Source organism: Astyanax mexicanus, chromosome 17 (assembly GCF_023375975.1).
Source record: "Astyanax mexicanus isolate ESR-SI-001 chromosome 17, AstMex3_surface, whole genome shotgun sequence".
In the NCBI taxonomy this organism is placed as follows: domain Eukaryota; kingdom Metazoa; phylum Chordata; class Actinopteri; order Characiformes; family Acestrorhamphidae; genus Astyanax; species Astyanax mexicanus.
Genome location: NC_064424.1, coordinates 10,618,501 through 10,640,698, shown reverse-complemented (window position 1 = coordinate 10,640,698; position 22,198 = coordinate 10,618,501). Strand labels below are relative to the sequence as shown.

General features: G+C 36.3%; 2 protein-coding genes across 3 annotated transcripts in view; one reads left to right on the top strand and one right to left on the bottom strand.

Moving 5' to 3' along the window:
• The window catches only part of rab39ba (RAB39B, member RAS oncogene family a), a 175,672-nt gene that overhangs the window by 147,960 nt on the left and 5,514 nt on the right, over nt 1-22,198 (bottom strand). The gene's annotated exons all lie outside the window — the stretch shown is intronic.
• On the top strand, nt 4,969-22,045 carry slc7a3a (solute carrier family 7 member 3a). 2 transcript variants are annotated; one of them, XM_007254129.4, is made up of 12 exons: nt 4,969-5,075; nt 12,195-12,651; nt 12,793-12,954; nt 13,816-13,987; nt 14,097-14,215; nt 14,357-14,579; nt 15,704-15,843; nt 16,127-16,229; nt 16,322-16,548; nt 17,387-17,553; nt 17,811-17,919; nt 19,783-22,045. In XM_007254129.4, exons 2-12 carry the CDS (start codon nt 12,285-12,287, stop codon nt 19,926-19,928), a joined length of 1,935 nt encoding a protein of 644 aa, XP_007254191.2. In that variant the 5' UTR covers nt 4,969-5,075; nt 12,195-12,284; the 3' UTR covers nt 19,929-22,045. The 2 variants fall into 2 exon arrangements, with proteins under 2 accessions (XP_007254191.2, XP_049322413.1); XM_049466456.1 differs by lacking the exon at nt 4,969-5,075 and adding an exon at nt 7,238-7,257.

Here is a 22,198-nt window from a genome sequence, read left to right as displayed (position 1 = left end):
GAAAACAGAATGATGGATTACTCCCTGGGTTTCTTTTCTTTATAATTACTATAATTCTTTTCCCGACCTGAGGCAGCCAGGAGAAACCTGGAACTGGTTTGAAAGTTTTGCTCCTTCTCTTACACAAATGTAATATATGTAATACATATATTTGCAAACTATATATTAGACCCATTGGAAATTATTAGAAATTGGAACAGTTTTATATATTGATATATACAGTACCAATTTTTCCTATTTTTTTCCCTACATAATTATTATAAATTAATACAGAAGTAATCCAGACTAGGAAGAAACACAAAGAAATCATGTAGTAACTTAAAAGTGTTAAACAAACCAAAATACTCTGTGAAGCATTTAGGTAACTTGTGGTTTCTGATTCTGTGTAACTTTAATGAACGTATTCTGTGCAACAAATGAAACTCTTGATCTTTCTTTCCTGGGGCGATCCTGATGAGAGCCAGTTTCATCTTAACATTTTTAAAGATCTTTGTAACTGCACTTAAGGATACTTTCGAAGTTCTTGTTTTTTTATTGTTATTTTTGTCACAATATGGATTAGAACATCACTCAAACAGAGCTATTCACTGTATACCAACTCCACCTCTTCACAACTTTACAACTGATGCTCTCAAACACATTAAGAGACAAGAAATTCAAGTAATTAACTCTTGATGAGTTCAGCACAGCTGTTAACTGAAAGCCTGAATTCCAGCTGACTTACTGAGAAAATCCAGCCAAGATGTGGAAAGCTTTCATCAAAGCCTTCTCATCGAATCTAACATATAAAACATATTCTGGTTACTAAGTTTATATATGAAATATAAAACATTTTCTGGTTACTAAGTTTTTCTTCATAGTTTGGATGAGCATTAGATTAGCATTAATCTACTCTATGTCTGGCCCATGATATGGTTATGCTGGTGAAATACATTCTTTAAAATGTATGTTCCAAAATGTATTGCTTTAACTCCTTCATACTACATCCTCTTTTTTCTTACACAAACTTACACAAAGCACAATTTATTAAACTAGTAAAACATTTAGGTCAACTGATCAAATAGGAAATAAATGTATATATTTATTTCCCACTACATTCTTCATGTTTTGTTTCATGGCCTTTACCATATGTCTGATGTTTCTGAAAGTTCATTCTCACTTCTACACTCAGAATGTGTGTAGGAGAGTTCACAGCGAGCTTGTGCATAACGCATGATTGACACATTAAGCTGTGGAGTGGAAGAGAAAAGGGATATTTTTGATGCCTATACAAACCGACACATCATATCCACCGACGTCAAAGAGCACAGGGCTCTCTTTGATCCAGAAACTTCAGCCCGCTTTGTCCAAACCATACTGAGGGGTCCAGGCATACGGGACAGGACTGAGATTACTAGTGCTTTGTTAACAGTGGAAATGCACTAGATGAGATCACAGGATGTAAATCTGTGACCTGGTTTTCACTGGTCACCATTGTTTTACTGATGGGAGACTAGCAGTTTGCTCAGCTTGATGGGATGGAAGTAGATGAATGCAGAAACAGGTTTCCACTGGCCATTGGCTCCAGTATGAAGGATAATCAGTAGAAGACTATTAGTAGTAAGAAGTTTAGGCAGGTGTGCTGTCATATGAATAGCTTTTGTCATGTGCCATAGAAACTAAAAAGAGCGCTGTACTGATCATCAGGATATGTGTGTGGGGTCACCTGCACTAAATGTCGTAATGCTAACACCATATCCGGTGCACATGTAACACTGTAGATTGAGTCATTTTTAATTCAACTTCAGGTATGGATTGTCCTGTCCATCTGATATCCACTGTATCAGGTCTCGCTCCAACTCATATACTTCAAATTCCTAGTCTTGCTATTAACACACTGATAATGGTATAGCTTTACTCACAAGGTAACATCTCATAACTTATACGAGTGTGGATGATCCCAAACTGTCCCCTGAAACCATTGCAATATTGTCAGTGCCAATGGCAACAGCACAATCCGAAGGCATGTCAGATCTAGCACCATGTCTCACAGTTGCTGAAGTGTCCCTTTTTTTGTTATTTTATAAAACAAATTAATGATGTGTTATAATTTACTGAAAACATTGTAAACCTTTTTATATTCTATAGGGACTGTGTTTACAACTTTTTAATTAATAAAAAAAATTACTAATGTTGCATTATGCAAGGTCAATTTATTTTTATTTAAACATATGTTATAAAATACTAAACACTAAAACCTAGTAAAACATATAAAACATTTTAAAGCTTGCCTTTTAAACATTTCAGCCCTCAACCCCATACTTAAAAATTAACATGGCCTAAAGGCATGATGAAAAATACAGTATTTTAATACCTTTTTTAAATTTTAATAGTATACCTTTTAAAATTTAAAACTTCATGACTCCATGAAAGACCAAATATCTCAGGTCTACTGTTCAAATGTTGAACAAACGTATCACAATTAGAAATTATGAATATACTAATCTCTCTCTATATGGAAAAGTTCATTAAAGTTCAGCAATGAGAGGAAACTGCTTCCCGCAGTCAGACAGTACGACCTCCCTCACTCCTCACAGGGCCAGTGGGTGCAGAATTCCACACTGGTGTTTATTTTATTAAGCTTGACAGCAAAGCTGGAGCAGATACCGTGTTACACCCCCTCTCCCGCTCCCCCAGCCCAGCTTATTACTGATACTGAAAGAAGTTGAAAGTTTCCAACAGTAAGCTTATTTCCTTTTTTGGAACGCTGCCCAACATGCATTCATGCACACAAACCCAGAACAAAGTAAGCCTTTATAGTCACAAAAAGATACGTGATAGAGCAAACAGGAATAAGTGTGTGTATTTTCATATGCAAAGTAAATACCTGGAGTGTACTTTATTCGGATTTTACAACGGAAGGAACTGTCCTTCTCATGCAGGAATAGAAACACTACACAATGTATAGTCATATTTAGATTTAGATCAGTCGCATATTATCGAAACAATACATGACATCCTTCATGACCTGTCCAGATAGGTCAAACGGGGATATTCTGGGCTCAGTCAGATTGCCATACATCAAATAGCTTTTGACTATTCTGGACATTTCTGTTTCATCAGGACTTGGGCTGAGTTTTCAAAGAGAAGAAACTTTAATCATGGCTGTCTAAATGTCTAAAAGTATGGATTACCAATTATATTTGGCTGCACATTGCAACATTAAGTGTTAAGTAACCTGTAAGGTAAAAGTACCGGTACCTGTAATTTGACTTTTGGGCAGACATGTGTAAAGCACTAGAGACTTGTGTAAAATTACAAGTGCTCTAGCAAAAAAATGACTTAAAGGTAGAAGCAGAATTTGAAGTGTTCTTTAAACTCCACACTTTCATAAAAGTAGTAAAGTATTTAAAAAAATTTTCTACTTAAGTTTTGCAATTTGTTTATAAAAAAAAATACTACTCAGAATAAGTAGATTAAGTAGAACAAAAAATAAAAGTAGAGTACTATTGTGTTGTGTAGTTATTACAGAAAGCAGTGGAAAGTTTTCAGAGTGAAAGGCAGAACGGAAGCAATTGGGTCTTCTTGTAAGATCAGCTTGATCTCTGGATTTACTCATTGATGAGGAGCTTCATCAACCATGTGACAGTGCAGAGCATCTAACGCTCTGGCATTTGTGATAATGTGGGTATGGTGATATTTATTCTTAACTTTTTTTTATAATTTTAACAAGTAATGATGCAACACATAAAAAAAGTATTACAAGTATTAGTAAAAAAAACAAAAAAAATTATAGTAAAAGTAGTACATTCATGGAAAATATGTAGCAAAGTAAAAGTGGAAGCAGGAGTAAAGCAATATTTTAGTACAGTACAGATACAGCATTTTAGTACTTAAGTACAGTAGTTACTATACAACCTAAATACTTTTTGTTTGCTTCATAATTCCTTTAATAGTTTCATGTCTTTAATATTAATCTACAATGTGGAAAATAAATGAAATAAAGAAATAATGAAAAACATTGAATGAGAAGGTGTGTGTAAAAAAAAATACAATAATACAACAAAATTAAAATTAAATTATATTATTGCATACAATATGATATAGCACACCCCTAAATTAGATATTAAAAGTTCAAGAGCTCTCATCAGATTTGTAACAGAAGTAAATGATCCAGAATGTTATGATACTAGTTATGCACTCCATATATATCCAAGAAGTAGAATAAATTATACTGGACTGTAGATACCGCTCTGGAAAAAACAAGAGACCACTTAAAAATGATGAGTTTCTTTGATTTTACCAAATTGAAAATCTCTGGAGTATAATCAGTAAGAAGATGGATGATTACAAGCCACCAAAGCAAGCTGAACTGCTTGAATTTTTGCACCAGGAGTGGCATAAAGTTATCCAAAAGCGGTGTGCAAGACTGGTGGAGGAGAACATGCCAAGATGCATGAAAACTGTGATTAAAAACCAGGGTTGTTATATAAACACCAAATACTGATTTTTTTTAACCCTTAAGACTTTATGAATATGAACTTGTTTTCTTTGCATCTTTTTTGTTATTTCAGCCATTTCTCATTTTCTGCAAATAAATGCTCTGAACATACAATATTTTTTATTTGGAATTTTTGAGAAATGTTGTTTATTTTACTCAAACATAAAACTATAAATAGCAAAATCAGAGAAACTGATTCAGAAACTGAAGTGGTCTCTTATTTTTTTTTCCAGAGCTGTATATCATGGGAACATTGTGAATTCCCCTTTTTTTACAATATAATATCGTTCACGATTTTCAAATCGATACGATGTAGCACATCCCTACTGTTTTCCTTTGAGATGAATGGACTTGTAGGTGATATTTATCCTTTTTTGTTTGGTCTACTGGTTTTTGAGGACCACTAGTTTAGATAATGTACTGTAATGTACACCGTTTGTACTGAATAGTGAATGAATGAGGGGCGGGGGTTTTAAGGGGGCGGGTTTTGTTGACAGGCGCCCGAGCAGTAAAACCGTGGTTTGTGTAGCTCAGGACTGATTCATTGACTTCGCGGGCAGAAAGAAACACAGAAGAAGTCCAAGATCTGCAAAAGGTAACCAGACTATTCAGATATGCATTTAGACATGTGTTGTTTGTGCATTTGGGCCACTGGGCGTTCCTGAGATTAACTATTAAGCCACTAACTACTACTACTACAACACACCGCGGGGTTCGTAGCGTTATAGTATTATTAACCCGGGTTAGCTGAGCTACTGTATGCTGAGTCTGATGCAATCCTTCACAGTGCTTTCTAGTTGTTAGAAAGCTAGCATCAACTTACTGATGTAACATTAGCTTGCTAATATTGTAACAGCCTTTATTGTTATATCTATTTTATTGCACACTAAATAATATGAGTAGTGTTAATAAGAAAGCAAATGAATGAAAGCATGAATGCATACATGCATGTCTCCATGTGTATTATTTTAGCTAATGTTAGCTATAGTTACATAGGGAGCTTGACGTTAAAATCACCACCTTGGTAGAGAGGTAACAGTTATGTTAACGTTAACATTAACACTATGGATTTAAATGCATTTAAACGACATAACTAGCCAGATTATCTAACGTTAACTATAAAATAACGTTAACACTAACAGATTAACTAGATTAGGTGCCAAATGTGTAACGTTGTAACGTTAACGTTAATTCAACTGGCTAGCAGTCAGTAATGAGTGGGACTTCTTGCATCATTCGGTTCTAAACGCATTTGTTTAAATATTTAACCTATCTATTCATTTATGTAGCATTAGCTTGCTATGTACACTTAGCTAGGTTAATTTATATGCACAACCGTGTAACCTAGGCAACGCTAGTTTAATAGCTGTAGCTAGTAGACCCAATGTTATTGTTAGCCCGCCTGCTAGCGTATTTAGCTAGCTAACCTAATCCTAGGTTAAGGTTAGTAGTGATTGTCTTCGAGCTGTGCCACGTCTGTAGCTGTAGAGTTAATTATTTGCAGCTAGCTAGTTAACGTTACCTACCTAGGTTGACATGCTTGTCATATTCGCTGTATTTCTTTGTGTAGTTTTGACCGCTCTGTGAGTTCCCGCTCTTCGGAGTGGATTTGAATGAGCAGCAGCGTTAAAAAGGTGGCGGAAGAAGATCTCAGGCTATCAGTTGGAGGAGAAAGCTATATTGCATCAGTGTGGCTCCCTGAAACACCAGCTAAAACTGGTTGACTCAAAAAGACTTCGCTTATATGGCTGTGATATTTTTGTAAGCTAGTCAGTCCATCAATATAGCTAGCTAACTAACGCTAGCTTAGTTAGGTTAGCCCAGCAGCCACATTTAGTTATCTAGCCTTACGTTGTGACAGCGCTGTAACAACCTGTTGTTTTGGTGCTTACAACGTTGTAACCACGTTTAAATGCAGTATTTTCTAAAATATATTAGCTAGTTATGTGATTTATTATCAAATAATGGAATTTTGGAAGGCTTTTATTCAAAATATAGTCCATATTTGGGTGTCCACAACATTGTCAAAACGTTAAAATGCAGTGTGTTTAAAAACAAAAATCAGTTACTTAGCTAGTTATGTGATTTATTGTTAACTAATGGGAACATTGTAACTACATGACTGGAATTTTGAAGGTTTTCATTTAAATGGTTGTCTGTTTTGATGACCACAACATGGGAATATTCTAACAAGGTGTGGTGCCCACAACATTTCCCACAATTTAATTTCCCATAGGAAATTTATAACTAGCTGAGCTACATGACTTAATTTTTTGGAATGTTTTAGTTCAAAAGGTAGTCTTTGTTTTTGATGCCCACAACATTGTCACAATATTAAAATGCGTTTTAAAATATTTTATTTAGTTAGCTAGTTCTGTGATTTTATTGTCAAAAAATGGAAAATTTCTAATTAACGTTACATGACTTAAATTATTGAAGGTTTTAATTGAAAAAAATGTCTTTGTTTTGCTGCCCAAAACATTGCAATATTTAAATGCACTGTGTTCTAAAATAAATTAGCTGTGGGATTTATTGTCAAAAATGGGAAAATTGTAACTACATGACTGGATTTTTGAAGGTTTAAAGACAAAGAGCTAATGTTGCCTATAAAACTTAAACGGTGCAACTTTGTGTCAGTGCATTGGAGCTGAACAAAGAAATGTTGATTCAGTATACTTTTGTAATGTGGGATTGCACAGTGTTCTAAAATATATGATGTGTTTTCTTGTCAGATAAAGAAAGGGAACATGACTGAAATGTTGGAACGTTTTCACAAGGTAGTTTATGACCAAGAGGTAATGTTGCCTAACGAGGTTGTGACTGCGTTGTTGATAAACAGTGCAACATTTGGATGACTTTATAACGACCTTAATAGAAAGTAGACCACAGGTGTGTGAGTATGATTCCCAGCCAATATTTAAGGTTCACGACATTTGGGTTTGATGCCAACCTGATTTAGTTTTTTTTTTTTTTTTTACAAAAAAAAAAATAGCCTGTCCATCCAACTTTAGAGTCTGACTGGTTTCTGGCGTCAAATTGACGTCCGGTGTCCGCAAGTGATAGGTCGTATTGACACCAATGGGATGTGTTATGTGGTTCACTCTCAGCAGTGTGTGCCACTAAGCATCTTCACTGGAATCAGGCCTTTTTCATAACCATGATTTTTCTCACCAATGTCCTCACGCTGTGTTCTTGTAATATGGCACCAAGGACAAATAGAACCTGTGGTTCCATAAACCTCTACAGTAAACCCCTACAGTGTAGTTACATTTTCTGTGTGTTACAACATAAATAAACTTGTAGTCTGTTTAGTCACAGCATGCAGACTCTTCACTGTCTGTGTGTGTGCTTGCGAAAAATGTGAACTAATGTTGCCTAACGTGCTTTCTAATACAGTATCTGCCTTCCAACCAAGTTAAATACTGGTTTCAACCAGCATCAGTAAAGTGGTCTGTTGTACTAAGACATTACTGACCCCAATTTGGCAAGAAATTGACACTGAGAAAGCTGGTTCCTGTGAGGATTTAGCAAATCCTGTCACAGTGAGTGACTGTAATAAGACTGAATAGGCCTTTTATGTACACCCATACAGTGTTTAGCTGAGACCTGGAGGATTTCTAACCAGTGTTGTTCAAATTTGTGTTTTGTTTCAGATGAAAACTATCATGCTGGATTCTAAGACTTGTGAATTTTATAATAATGAATTCCAGGAGTAGTTGTAGATCAGTTGTAACGGGTTAAGTGGGTTGAAGTAGCTGTAGTAAGAGCTGTATAAGTAGTCGTAATGTGACGTGGAAGCGGAAACAAAACAAAAACATGCTTCTAATCAAGGCCTTCTGTCTAAGCAGGTTAGCAGGTTGGTCTTTGTGTAATCTGCTTAAGGTGCATTGCAGCATTTATTTTGAGAAAAGCCTGATGAGTCACATCACGATATCGCCTTCCCCATTCATTGGTTCACCATCCTAAATCACTCCAGCAGGTATCTCTGCATGTGCTGTTCCTTTCTTTTTCTTATGCATATTTCTACACCTCCCTAAATAGACTGTTTAAAATTCGGCAGTCTATTTGTTTATGCTCAATGGGTCGTTGTCCAAATGTTCCCTTTACATAAATGGAAAAGGAAGGTTCAGTCTGCTTCTTGTTTATATTCAATGGGCCATTGGCAAGCATTGTTGGTTACATAAAGCCAAGTAACCAGGCTGTAGTTGGAAGGAGTATCACAGACATTAGGACTACTTTCTCATGGCCAGGTCAGACTGTAAAAGAATTAGACACATGTATCACCTAGACGCCCTCGTGGAGACCACAAGAAAGAGATTAGCACAGTCGGGTCCAGGTGACGCAGGGTGGCCTATCTTAGCCGTTTACTCGCAGTATCCCCAGAACAAAACACTCTAACCCTTCTGAGAAGCTCACATACGCTATGCGATTAGCTCTGGAAGACTCTCGATGGATGAAACGCTCCCAACACCACGGGTCCCAACACCACGGGTTGCACTCCTTAACCTTTTGGCTTGCTTCCTATGGCCACCAAAGCAAGTACAGGAAGGCAGCTTAGAACAGCAGGCAATACAACTTTACCTCTCTGAGTTGAAAAGCATAGACTGTGGGAGATTTTAAAAGGTTATTTGCTTTATTTGCTGTGCGGAAATTACACTGCATGCTCTGTGTTAGTATGTTCTCTTGCCAGTGCAGGCTATGCCAGTGAGCAGTGAATGAAGGCAGTCATTGTGTGCGTTGTGTAAGGCCCTAGTGGTGGCTTAAACACTTGGTTCTTGCCCAGACCGATCTTGATCAAACCTTTAAGTGTCGCCAAGTGTTCTGCCAAGAGAAACAGCCCATCTTACAGATAAAAGGTTCTATTTCAGCTTCACCATTGTATGCCGAATTACAGGGAAGTTTTTCTAGCTTTTTCCCGACTTTCTTCTTTGTCCGACGTGGCTTTGATGTACAGACACGCAGTACAAACACTGGTACTGTACGAGACATTCCACAACTTTTTATAAACCCATTTTTAGCTCACGATTGAAGCTGAAGTTTTCACATCCTTGCTGTGGAACAGGTCATGTTAGGTTTTTGTCTGAGCAATTGATGTCACATATTGGACAGGAAGTCAGATTTTGGAAACTGTTGCAGGTGTTTTGTCTGTTGACAGGGTTTGACACGTATTAGCATTGCTAATGTCCCACCCTTTCTTACAGTTCTGTTTTTGGTTGAGTCCTCAGTCTAAACTATCATTGATGCCATTTCAGAAAAATGTTTCAGCATTTCAGCAAAATGTTTTGTCGCAGGTTTTCATTTATTTTTCTATTTTGTGCCACCACTGAACAAATTAAATAAATATATATATTTTTTTAAATAAAAAAGCAATGAAATCCACAACTCTTAAATAAAATTAACACTGACCATTTTAAAGTAGTCACACAGTTACTTGAGCAGTGCAATTTTAGTAATATAGCATTTTGCTTTAATAGTGCAGTTTTAGTCATATATTGATCTCAGTAGTTCAGTTCTAGTCATACATTTATGTGGGCCTGCTGTACACTGCAATATGACTTACATTAGTCATTGTTCAGTGTGAAATACGGTTCACTTATGTGTCATACTGTTTTCAGCTGCCAAACATTCAGAGCATTATATCAATTGCAGATTATATATTTTACTTACATATATTGGACACACATAGGGCATTAATATAATGACATGCTGGATTGGTAACTTTTGGTAAAAGTTCCATTATTTTTTCATATTGTGAAATCTTTTGCAAAAAAAAAACAATGTCATATAGCTGTATATAGTTGTTCACACTGTATAACAATTGTTGAACTGTGCCATACAAGATTAAACAGTGCCCTCATCCATTATTTGGGTGGAATAATGACGCAGATCTGCATGTACTGACATTGTAATTGGCTCAAAAAAAAGAACATGATGGCCTTGGTAAGGAACTAGACACTCTTACAGTAATGTCAATATTGGTGAAGCGGAGGTAGCTTGGTCTCAGTAAGGGTCATGTGAATTGATATACTGTGAGTAAAGGGAATCAAGCAGCTGTGCTGACTGCCTCTTGTGCTCTGTTCTCATCCTTGAACTTTCCATGAAAAGTATCAGTTTGGCTGCCTTGGTTTATGTTATCATTTTAGACTGTTTTTTTTAACACAGCCTCTGATAGCAATATCAAAGCCTGAGGTGTTGATGTAGGCGTGATGGTTCCAGCTGGTCAGATATCCATGGTGGAGGTTTACCCTGAACAGTGTAGAGTTTCTTTCTGTTATCAGTTACTCTGATTACTTTGCAAGACTTTCCTTTGTGGATCACATACATGTAAACTACAGACCTGGATTATACTTTTACTGTATATTGAAGATTATGGTGTATTATATTTGTATGTAAGCTAGGGGTGGTTCAACCTCATTGTATCGTTTTGTGGCATAAAACATACATTTTAATATATATACATATTTATTGAAACGTAGGCGCTTTAACTCCTTAAGTAAGTTGTAACTGCAAATTCATAACATTCCATAGATTTTCTAAAATGCAGGTGTAGCAATATATGTGCAAAAAACACTGGACGTTTATGACAAAAAAAATAATAAGAAGAAAAGCTTTCCTGTTGCCCCACCCCAACTTTAAGAGTTTTTAAAAGCAACACAAATAAACACAAATACATTTAAACAAAAGTTTAAAAGCAACACAATAAAATATGATAAAATACTGTCATATTGCCCACCACTACCTAACAATCTCCTGACATAGACATTTATTAAACATCTGTGGACAGATCCAAAATGTGCAGTTAAAGCCAGGCCTTTTTTAAGCATAGACGAGTAAAATAAAAATCCCCTAAATAATAACACAAATCCATGCTACTTGCCAAGGGAGGTTACCAAGAACTGTCCATGTAGGATTTGTAAACATTGGCTTGACCCTTTTATTTTTCAGTTTTAATATTACAAAATCATATTTATGCATTTTAGAAATAATCCAACCCTTTACTCACCCATCAGTTCACTGTAATATAAGTGAGATGATTTTAAATGTTCACTGTAATATATTTTTACCTGAGGAGCTCACATTTTTGCATGCTATTGTATATTGTACGTTTGTTTAAAAAGCGTAAATTCCTACAGCACAAGTTAATCTACATGTATACTAACATTTGTTTTTTATTGCAATAAATGTTTACATTGTAAATAATGTTAGTACTGTCAGTTGTGTACAATTAAAAAGTGTTTGAATGGAAATGTACCATTTTGTTGTGAGAGATGATGATGATATTGATAATAATGCTTATTAATTTAATTTGAGTGAAATGACACCGGACAGTGAAAGTGGCCTGATCTGATCATTATGACATCACTGTCTGTTTTCAATAAAAGGCAAAATTTGGATTAGTAGTGGGAGTAGTCTTAAAGAAAAGGATAAAGAATCCTTTCCATGAGAATGATTAGCTTGCTTGGTTGATCCATGGCTTGAAATGCAGCTCCGTCTGTGTTTGGAATTCTGCAAAGCCCTGGAGACAGACTGGAATTAATGAGCTAGGTGCGGCAGATGATGATGGTGATCAGCCAGTCATGTTCTGACGGGAGAAGTTACGTAAAAACCAAAGAATGTAGTTTTTTTTAAATCACATACTACACGACACTCCCACCTACACACCCACACCTGCTTACTTAAATTAATCTTGTCTGTCTCTTGTCTCTTCTCCCAGGTGTGGTCTAACCCTCCGCTGATTGAGATTCAACACTTTTGACAGCCAGAAACTCTTTTTTACCTCAGCTAAATTCTACTACGTCCAGTCATGGTGGATAAAATAGCCTCCGTGGGACGCATGCTGCTGCGTCGCCGGGTTCTAGACTGCTCGGGGGAGGAGACCCGCTTTGCCCGCTGCTTGTCCACACTTGACCTGGTAGCCCTGGGAGTGGGGTCCACGCTCGGAGCCGGGGTGTACGTTTTAGCAGGAGAAGTGGCAAGAGAGAAAGCAGGACCTGCTATTGTACTCTGCTTCCTGGTGGCAGCCCTCTCGTCTATGCTGGCAGGGCTTTGCTATGCAGAGTTTGGAGCTCGAGTCCCTAAGACAGGCTCGGCATACCTGTACAGCTACGTTACAGTGGGAGAAATCTGGGCCTTCATCACTGGCTGGAATCTCATTCTCTCCTATGTCATTGGTGAGTCTTCAGACACAATTAATATATTACAGAAAGTTGCAATTTTTTAAAGAAATATAGAACTATGTACTTATTTTTTTTTTATTTTCCACATCATAAACAGCCATTGGTCAGCTAATGAACTCTCCCTTCCACATTCAGGTACAGCCAGTGTGGCTCGAGCTTGGAGTTCCACCTTTGATAACCTGGTAGAGCAGAAGATTTCCAGCTTCTTCAAATCTGCCATGGCCATAAAGGTTCCAGGCAATGTGCTTGCTGAGTATCCAGACCTGTTCGCCCTCATTCTCATCCTTCTGCTGAGTGGTGAGCAAACTATTAGTAGATGATTGATGATGGCACTTGAACTTACTCCCATGACTCACTCTACTTTATTATATAGGTCAAGTAATGTAATAATAATCGAACTAAAAGTAGGACAGTAATAATGATAATTTGCACAAATGATCAGTTTTGTAAGTATGGAAGACAATGTGTTCATAAAAATATATAGATATATTGAAGTATTATGATATTATGCCCAGCAATGCTGTACTGATAACTACAAACATAGCATCAAATTATAATAATTGATGGCAGACAGATAATTTTGTATTATGTATAAATCCATAATACTGGACAAAAGTGTTGTACCCTGTATTTAGATCCCACTATTGTGATTACAAAAAAAAAGAAATTTACTTTATTAGATTATTTGAATATAATAGTGTGTTTGTGTTTCTAAAATAAAAAATGCAATTCATTGTCTTGCCTATAGCATCAGAATATAGTATATTGTAATCTAGGGCTGAGCAGTTAAAAAAAAGAAAAACACTGACCTTCCAAACTGACTTAATCTGGCGCAAGTTGAATTTTTTTTGTTAGTTCTTTTTATTACAATTCAGTTAATATTTTTGCCATTGTGTGTGTGCATCTGCTGTCCATTTAAAAGCGTACTACCACATGTGTTTAGTCATAAGAAATATGTATGTAAAATGCTCAATTAATTGTTTCTTTGAATGAATTGCATTGTATCGTCAGTTTCTTGCCAGTACACAGCTCCTTTGAACATGTAAAATGTCCATTTGTTTATTTTAAATAAAAAATGTTTTGCATAAAGTAAAAAGGTTGTACATGAGGAAGTCAGAAGGAAATGATGATTTATGTCTTTAATTTACTTTTACTTAGGACTCCTTGCATTTGGTGTGAGCGAATCTGCACTGGTGAACAAGATCTTCACTGGGGTCAACCTGGTGGTTCTGGGCTTTGTCATCATCTCTGGTTTTGTGAAGGGCAATACAGAAAACTGGAACCTCACTCTCAATGATTTTATAAATGATACCAACATCACTACACCAGAGTGAGTTCTGCACTTAAAGACATTTATTTTTTTATAAACTAATAGTGTTATCAGTTTGTGTTTTGCGTTTTATGGCCGCAGTCTTAAAAGTGTGCTCCCGTTATCTTAGGGTGGTGGAAAAATCATTTGGCACTGGAGGCTTCGCACCATTTGGCTTCAGTGGCATCCTGTCTGGTGCTGCCACCTGTTTCTATGCCTTTGTGGGTTTCGACTGCATTGCCACCACAAGTGAGTCAGTGTCATCATTTCAGCTTCCAAAGACGCGCCGCCTTTCCTCTGTGCTGTGTTTATTCGTGCCAGTCACTTTGTTGTGTGTCATAAAAATGTACAGATGCATGTTGTTCACTTTATCCTTTCGTTTTGATGTAGGTGAGGAAGCTAAGAATCCAATGCGGTCCATTCCAGTGGGGATTGTGGCATCTCTGCTCATCTGCTTCTTTGCTTATTTTGGTGTGTCTGCTGCTCTCACGCTCATGATGCCCTATTACAAGCTCAACACTCAGAGCCCTCTGCCTGAGGCCTTCAGTTATGTTGGTTGGGCCCCAGCCCGTTATATTGTGGCTGTTGGTTCGCTCTGCGCCCTTTCTACCAGGTGAGAAAAACAAACGAGTACGTCATCTCACTTCTTACATAAGGTTATCCCTATTTAGTAATGCAGGGCTGTAGTCCAGCACAGTTTAATGAGTTTTATATTCAAGAATACTTCATTTACCTCAGCACTTGAGCAGGGAAAAGCTGAACTGTGGCCTCCCAGTGCAAGAACTGGACACCCCTGTCCAAGATTAGGCAAACTTTGCTTTAAAAAGCTCCTCAACGTGTTGGTGTCATGTGCCACACGTGCTTGTGTCATGCTGTCATGCCTATTTCTGATCCGCAAAAGTGCACTGGATTCTTGGGGTCGGTAATATGACAGAATTTTGGACAAAAATCACTTTACTTAAGTAGGGGTTTGCCACATTTATAACAATTAACATAATCCAAATCGTGATAATAGTGGTATGCTGTATTGAAAGCATTCGTATCTATTTGATATTTGTTTTATTTATATTTGTTAGAATTTTATATGCATGCACTAAATATTCTGCTCTTTAATAATGGTGATTTTATCTTTGAAAAGTTATTACAGTTTACAAAATAGACAAATGTTTTTGCACTAGTGTATTCTTTGTGGGTTGTGCGATATAGCCCAAAAATGATACCATAATATTTTAGCCTAATTCTGCAATAAGATTTTTTAAGTTTTTTCATTGTAAGCAGAAACAAAACCATCTGCACACTTTTATTAAACAACAGGAACTTACCAGTACTCTTAATTTGTAAAAATAATAAATCATGTAATGTAATATACTCAAGGCATGCAGAGTATTTAGTGCAAAATGCAAACATAAACAATTATTTAAAATATACTCTTAAAGCTCCATAGTAAACAGCAGAACAGATAGAGTGCAGTCAAGGTAAATTATAATTTAATAAATTATGATATAGCACAGGATTAGGTATAGGATTAAGTATTAGGTACAGAATAGTGCTCGAATATTGGAATCTACCACCACTGATACATTTTGTCAAAATATTGTGGATAATATTGTGCATTTATTTATTTTAATACAGTGCTTATATATATATATATATATATATATATATATATATATATATATATATATATATATATATATATATATATATATATATATAATTTTTTTTCTTGGCTTTCAGTCTTTTGGGCTCCATGTTCCCGATGCCACGAGTGATCTATGCCATGGCGGAGGACGGGCTGCTGTTTCGTGCACTCTCCAGAATGAATAAGCGCACCAAAACTCCACTGCTGGCCACTGTGGCGTCTGGCTTTGTAGCAGGTGAGAGAAACTACAGTATGACCTCAGTACGTGGACATTTTCCATCTGTTAAACAGTTTCCATCTGTACTTAAATTCTTCCGAAATTCAATTCTTTTTTTTAGATTTAGATCAGCAGAATGGAAATTCACTTTTGGCCTCCAAACAGATCAAACAAACAAAAAAAACACTGCTAAACACTGTATATAAAACATGAATACTACATATCAGTAAAAACTATATTGGAAAGCATGTTAATACTGTAATAATAATGTTTTATTTAATTGTTCGTTTGTCTCTTGTAGCACTTATGGCCTTCCTTTTCGACCTGGCAGCCCTGGTTGACCTCATGTCTATCGGAACCTTACTGGCATACTCTCTGGTCGCTGTGTGTGTGCTCATTCTCAGGTATGCCAGAGATTAGATAACAAAAAACTGGCACTTCATAAATATGCAAAGTTACATATCTTTTAATGACTGACCTGTGTGGGCGTGTGTAGGTACCAGCCAGGCACCCTGAACTGCTCCAGTCAGAGTGAGAAGCTGGTGGAGCTGGTGGGTGGAGAGAAGGTGGCTGTTTCTGGAGACAGTGGAGATGAATATGGCCTGGATTCAGAGGATCATATTCCGAGGGAGAAGTTTTCTGCCAAACTGCTCTTGGTTCCCTCCAGGGACGTTCCAACCAAGATGTCTGGAACCATTGTCTATGCCACAACAGCTATTATATGTAAGATTTTTTTGCATGTGGTTTATTGTTCCCTAAAGTACATATTTTTATGATGTTACTTGCTGTCGTGTTGTTAATGTTTATACCTACAAGTTATTGAGTAGCTTGAATGAGAAACTAAGGTCTGGGTCCACATACATTATAATACATTTGGTTCCCTTTTGAGTATAAAAATGGTGAAAAATCCTTGCAAATGGCTATACATACAGTGAATAATACCGACTCTTTGTTTCTACACTGTCAATTTATAATCTTCACTGGTTATATAGGATTATTTCTAGTTCTGTAATTACAGACTTTATTCCTCTGCATTATTCTCCTTTCACCTGTTCTTCAATGGTCATACTAAGAACAACTATTATTTGGGTGGTGGATCATTCTCAGCACTGCAGTGACACTGACATGTGGTGGTGTGTTAGTGAGTGGATCAGACACAGACGCAGTGTTGCTGGAGTTTTTAAACACTGTGTCCACTCACTGTTTGTCCACCTTGTAGATGGAAAATCGGAGCCAGAAGCTCTGAATCTTTTTTTATTAGTGTTCACAGTATGCGGTTGGCTAGATCTTTCTGGTCCTGGCCATAGAAGAACAGGGTGAGTCTAAGAATAAAGTATGCAGTGAAACAAAATGACTATATAGCCTTTAATTATATAACTATAAAGTATCCTGTATGGTAAATGGAGCTAAAACAATGGATAATGAGTGTGGATCTACAGTTTGCTTACACTGTAGGTCAGGATAATATTTAATTTGTATAAAACCAATGTGGTCTTTAGGCTTTTTGATCCAGATTCCATCAGGACCCATGACTAATCTGGATGTGCTGTCTTCTCCACAGCGGTGCTGATTACTTTGCTGTGTGTGGTGCTGGCTGTGAATCTAGAAGAGCTGATGTCTGGCCATCCCATATGGTTGACTGTGTGTGTCATTCTGGCATTGCTCTGCTTCTTCTGTGTCATCGTCATCTGGAGGCAGCCTGAGAGCAAGGAGGCTCTCACCTTCAAGGTACTTCATCAGTTGGTTTTGATTTCAGCATGTACTTCCAGTCTGGGCTCTGTTAGATTTGTATGAACAATGGCTGAATTCATTTGCATGAAATAAATCCAAAAAAGGGGGGAAGTTGTATCAAAAGAGTGATTGTGTGGAGGTTTAATGATGCAGGCGATTTTCTGTCCTTTCTCCACCAAACCAACATAGCTATCTAGTTTGTGGTGATACTGGTGTTCTGTAATGGAGCTAAGCCTGATCTTGTTCTCCTGCAGGTGCCTTTGCTGCCTTGGCTGCCTCTGTTCAGTATTTTTGTCAACATCTACCTCATGATGCAGCTGGACCTGGCCACATGGTGTCGATTTGCAGTGTGGATGGCCATTGGTGAGTAGTGAAGTCCAGTTACAGTATATACATTTGACACATGTCTTGGGATAAGAATTAGTATTTTGTCTCGTGACTTTTGCCATGTCCCACTGAGGCTAAAGGACGTTACACTGAGCTGTGGGATATGTGGGCTGGGTCTCCTGTACTAAGTGTGGATGTGATTTTCTGCCTCTTGAATGTTCACATCGGTCATAATCACCATTACCATGCAGTGTGCTGTCCACTGTGGGTGGTAATGTCTTCTATGGCATCTAGGGCTGCAACTAATTTTTTTTATTAATTGATTAATCTGTGACAAATTTTTCAGATGAATCGATTATTAATCTGATTTAAAAAATATTTCAAGTATTTTATTTAATAAACTAATATGTCTTTTTTACCAATGTTGTAATTGTATAAGGAACAAATAACCAATCATTATAAAAAATATTAGTGTCTTATTTTTATTAGAAATAATCCAACAGTTACATTAATTTTATTATTATCATAAAATTACAGTGTATGTAAAGTAAATATACACTTGTTTCTGATTCTCAAACACTTCCATGCAACATCAGAGTCAGAAAAGACCTTGAAAGAGGCTCCAACTGCCACTAAATTTAAGGTGAAACAGAATACGTGCTAAATGCAAGTAAAAATGAGACTTATCTTGTTTAACTACTCTAGCAGACTCTAAAAACATTAAGTGAGATAAAAAAAAACTTGTTGCTAACACTAGTTTAACTAAAACTACAGCTTGTTGTACATCTTGGAACTGCTGGTCGAGCTGCCACGTTTAAGGTGGAATTTAATTTGGAAGTGAAAACTCGGGAAATGCTAATGCTACATTTAAACATTTAAACATCTTGTTTAACTATTTTAGCAGGCTCTAGGAACATTGAAGGAAAGGAAAAATATAATTAAATTACTATGAATTTACAGTGAATGTCCTTCACCCTTAGCTCCAACATGCATTCATCTGAATGGTTCTTTACTGCCACGGCTTTGGTTGGCTTACTGCCCCACATTAGGGGGTAACAACTGTATTTATGTGTATAATAACTTAAAATAAAAATATAACTGACAACTATTTTAATAATCAATTTTAATTGATTTAATTGATTTGTTGTTGTGGCCCTAATGATGTATTCTCAGTTTACACGTGATGGGTGATACTCTTCCTCTGTTTTCACTTTTGTTTACACTTTCTTTATTCTTTAGCACCATGCTCTGTCAGCAAGTGACATTTTGACATTTTTCCATTTTATTTTAAGTTATGAAATCATGGTGAATCGGTCAGGGTGTGTGTGAAAAAATACACAGACTGTTAGGGTTGTGTACAATACAATGTGCATTATGATAAAGGGCAATTCAATACATCAAAAAGATATTATATATTGTAATAATTTCAATCAAATTTATGGATCCTATTTATTATATCAGAGTAAAATTTAGGTTTACTTTTTTATGCAGTTCTAACATTATAAACTAATAATTTAAAATCAATGTTTATTTAAATTGATATAGTATAACAAAACAAAATATCGCAATGCTTCATTATATACTATATATATTTTTTTCTTACACCTCTTCCAAACATGCTAATGTTTACACACTAGAGGCAGTACCAACTACTACAGCAGGGCCTATATAACAGTATATAATTGGTTAAACAAATTGTACCTTGCTCTACTGACTGAAACTTATACAGAACCCGACTTTTATGTAATATTACACTTTTAGTTAGCGTATAAAAATATGTTACAGTGCATTCTTTTTTATATTTTGAAATATGCTAACATTTTAACAATATATTTTAGTTTCCTTATCAGCTGCTAATTTTATCTATTTAACCGCTATAATTCTTTGTTTTTCTCTCAGGCTTCCTGATCTACTTCTGTTACGGCATCAGGAACAGCACTGAGGCTTTAAACAGTGCCCAGCGAAAATACGGCGCCAGCACCAAGACTAAAAGCCCGATCTACTTAGGAGGTGATGAGAGTGAGGTAGAGGGAATTTCTCCCTGATGAAGACTTCTGATATCATCTCTGCTCCATGAAGTACTACAGCTCCTTAGTGAAGACTACAAATTCAGTGTGAAGAATCTAAAAGTCTACAAGATCCTTGCTTTATAGGACATTTCTCCAAAGATTTATTCGAATTAAATTCAACTAGATTGCACTCATTTATAAAACTGATGTAGAAAAACTGAATTCACTACAAAACTCACATGAGACATTTTATATATTACATGACATTGTTTAGCCTGTGCTCATGCTCTTGCATTACGCATCGTGCAATTCAAGTTCACAAAATATTGGTTTATGTGTGCTGTAGGTTTTGGAGCTGCAGTACTCATCAGTACTGTAGAAACCTGTGTCTGGTAAACAGTGAGCAAAGTGTGAACAGGGTATTTGTGTTGAGTGTTCGTGGCGATTGTTTCTTATTTTTCTAATCTCGCCATAATCACATTGTCAGCTAGGACCAAGGCCTTTTCAGTTCAAAGCTGCTACAAAGTCCAAAATGGATTCCATCCCACCCCGTGGTTGCTGTGAGTAAAGCTGTGTGACGTTACAGTGTCCTCTTGTGGCTGATATACAGACAGCAGCTGAAACTCATTGCAGACAACAGTGCAAACCATACCAGTGGCAGAAATCAGTGTTTGGGCATTGCATGTTCAATTAAAAGAAAAAAAAGAGAAAGTTTAAGATGTTTTTGGCATATTGATGTTGAACATGCAGAGAATTAGCAGTGACGTTTCTTAGGCCTGTGTGTTTGCAGTTCATTTAGTATTAAACCATTTTATTCTGCATTTTGTTTCATATTTCTTATGAAAAATTGACAAACCAGCATTCGGTAACTGCAACAATCAGGACTATTAATGTGATGAATTAGTACTGTAGTATGAGTGGGCAGTGATGTGTAAATGTATGCATGCATGCGTGAGAGAGAGAGAATGAAAGAGAGTGTGTGTGTGTGTGTGTGTGTGAATGTTCAGCACTGGGAGAATGTCCTTCTAGGTTGTTAATTATCCTATTAGGTTGTTAATTATCTGCTGTTATATGTTTTATTCTGCTGTCATTAATGCCCCTTTTCACCAAATAGTGAAGTGTCTACCACAACAGAGTTACTCTGTAACAGGATGCCTAGAACGGTTACAGAAACAACAGTCAAAAGCCAAAATACAGTACTGAGATCTTTAAACATCCGTTTTAAAGCCTTATGGACTGAAAACCAATAGACACAGTGCTGCATGTGATTATGCTGCCCCCTGTTATATGAATTGCTCCACCGTAGGGACCATGCTGTAAGAATATGCTGTTTGTTTTACTCCCTTTCTCATTATTTTGCTTAAAAAACTGAAGAATGACTGTCAGTCAGTTGTTCGAATAAATTTTAAAGCAAAAATCCCAAATGAATTGGCTATAAATGGCCTTTGTATCATATCTCATGGTATAGATACTTGTGGTTTCCATTGAAACTTGTTTTATTTTGTTTTTGTTTTGTTTTTTATTCATTCTTTTTTGTAGAATTATTGTTCTGTAGTTGAGTGATAGTGTACTATTGTATATACATATTATAAATATTAAACTATGATATTGTAACAGTTGAGCTTTCTTTACCTTTTGTTTGTTTAGATTTGTTTTTGTTTGTTGAGTACTTATTAATATTTTAATAATTATTCTTCTCACTTGGTTAGAAATGTATTTTTGTATAGCTTTACCATTTTTTTTTGTGTGTGTACAAAAATACAGAATAGTTTTGTTTACATGTTCTGTACATGTAAAGTGTCCAGAGATACGTTTGTGTCTGCTTCCAGGTGTTACGCTTCCCAACAGTGGTTTGTTTTTCATTTGGAGTCATTTCGACTGTGACTCCAATAGAACAGTGCCTGAAGTTCAGAATTACCCTCAAAGACCCGAATGTGGCTGGAAAAGTCCTTCCAAGCCTCATGCCTTTGAGATTCCTCTTTAGAACTGTTGCTTAGATGTTCTTTTTTTACAGTACATGCTGTACCTTTAATATAAACTGTATTTTTGTTTGTCACTGGATTTTGTACACTGTAAATATCTACATGCCATGTCAAATGGAGCTGTATTTTAAATGTTCTCTTTTTTAAAATAAAATCATTATGTTTAAATGATTCGACAGTATCAGTCTTTGCTTTTTTACACCAGGACTGAACATCTTACAGCCAGAACTTTAACCCTTTAATGTTCTGAGCCCATTTTCCCAAAAGTATTTTAGCATTAATAACATCTTAACATGGAGAGATTGTGCTCAGTGTGAAGCTGGC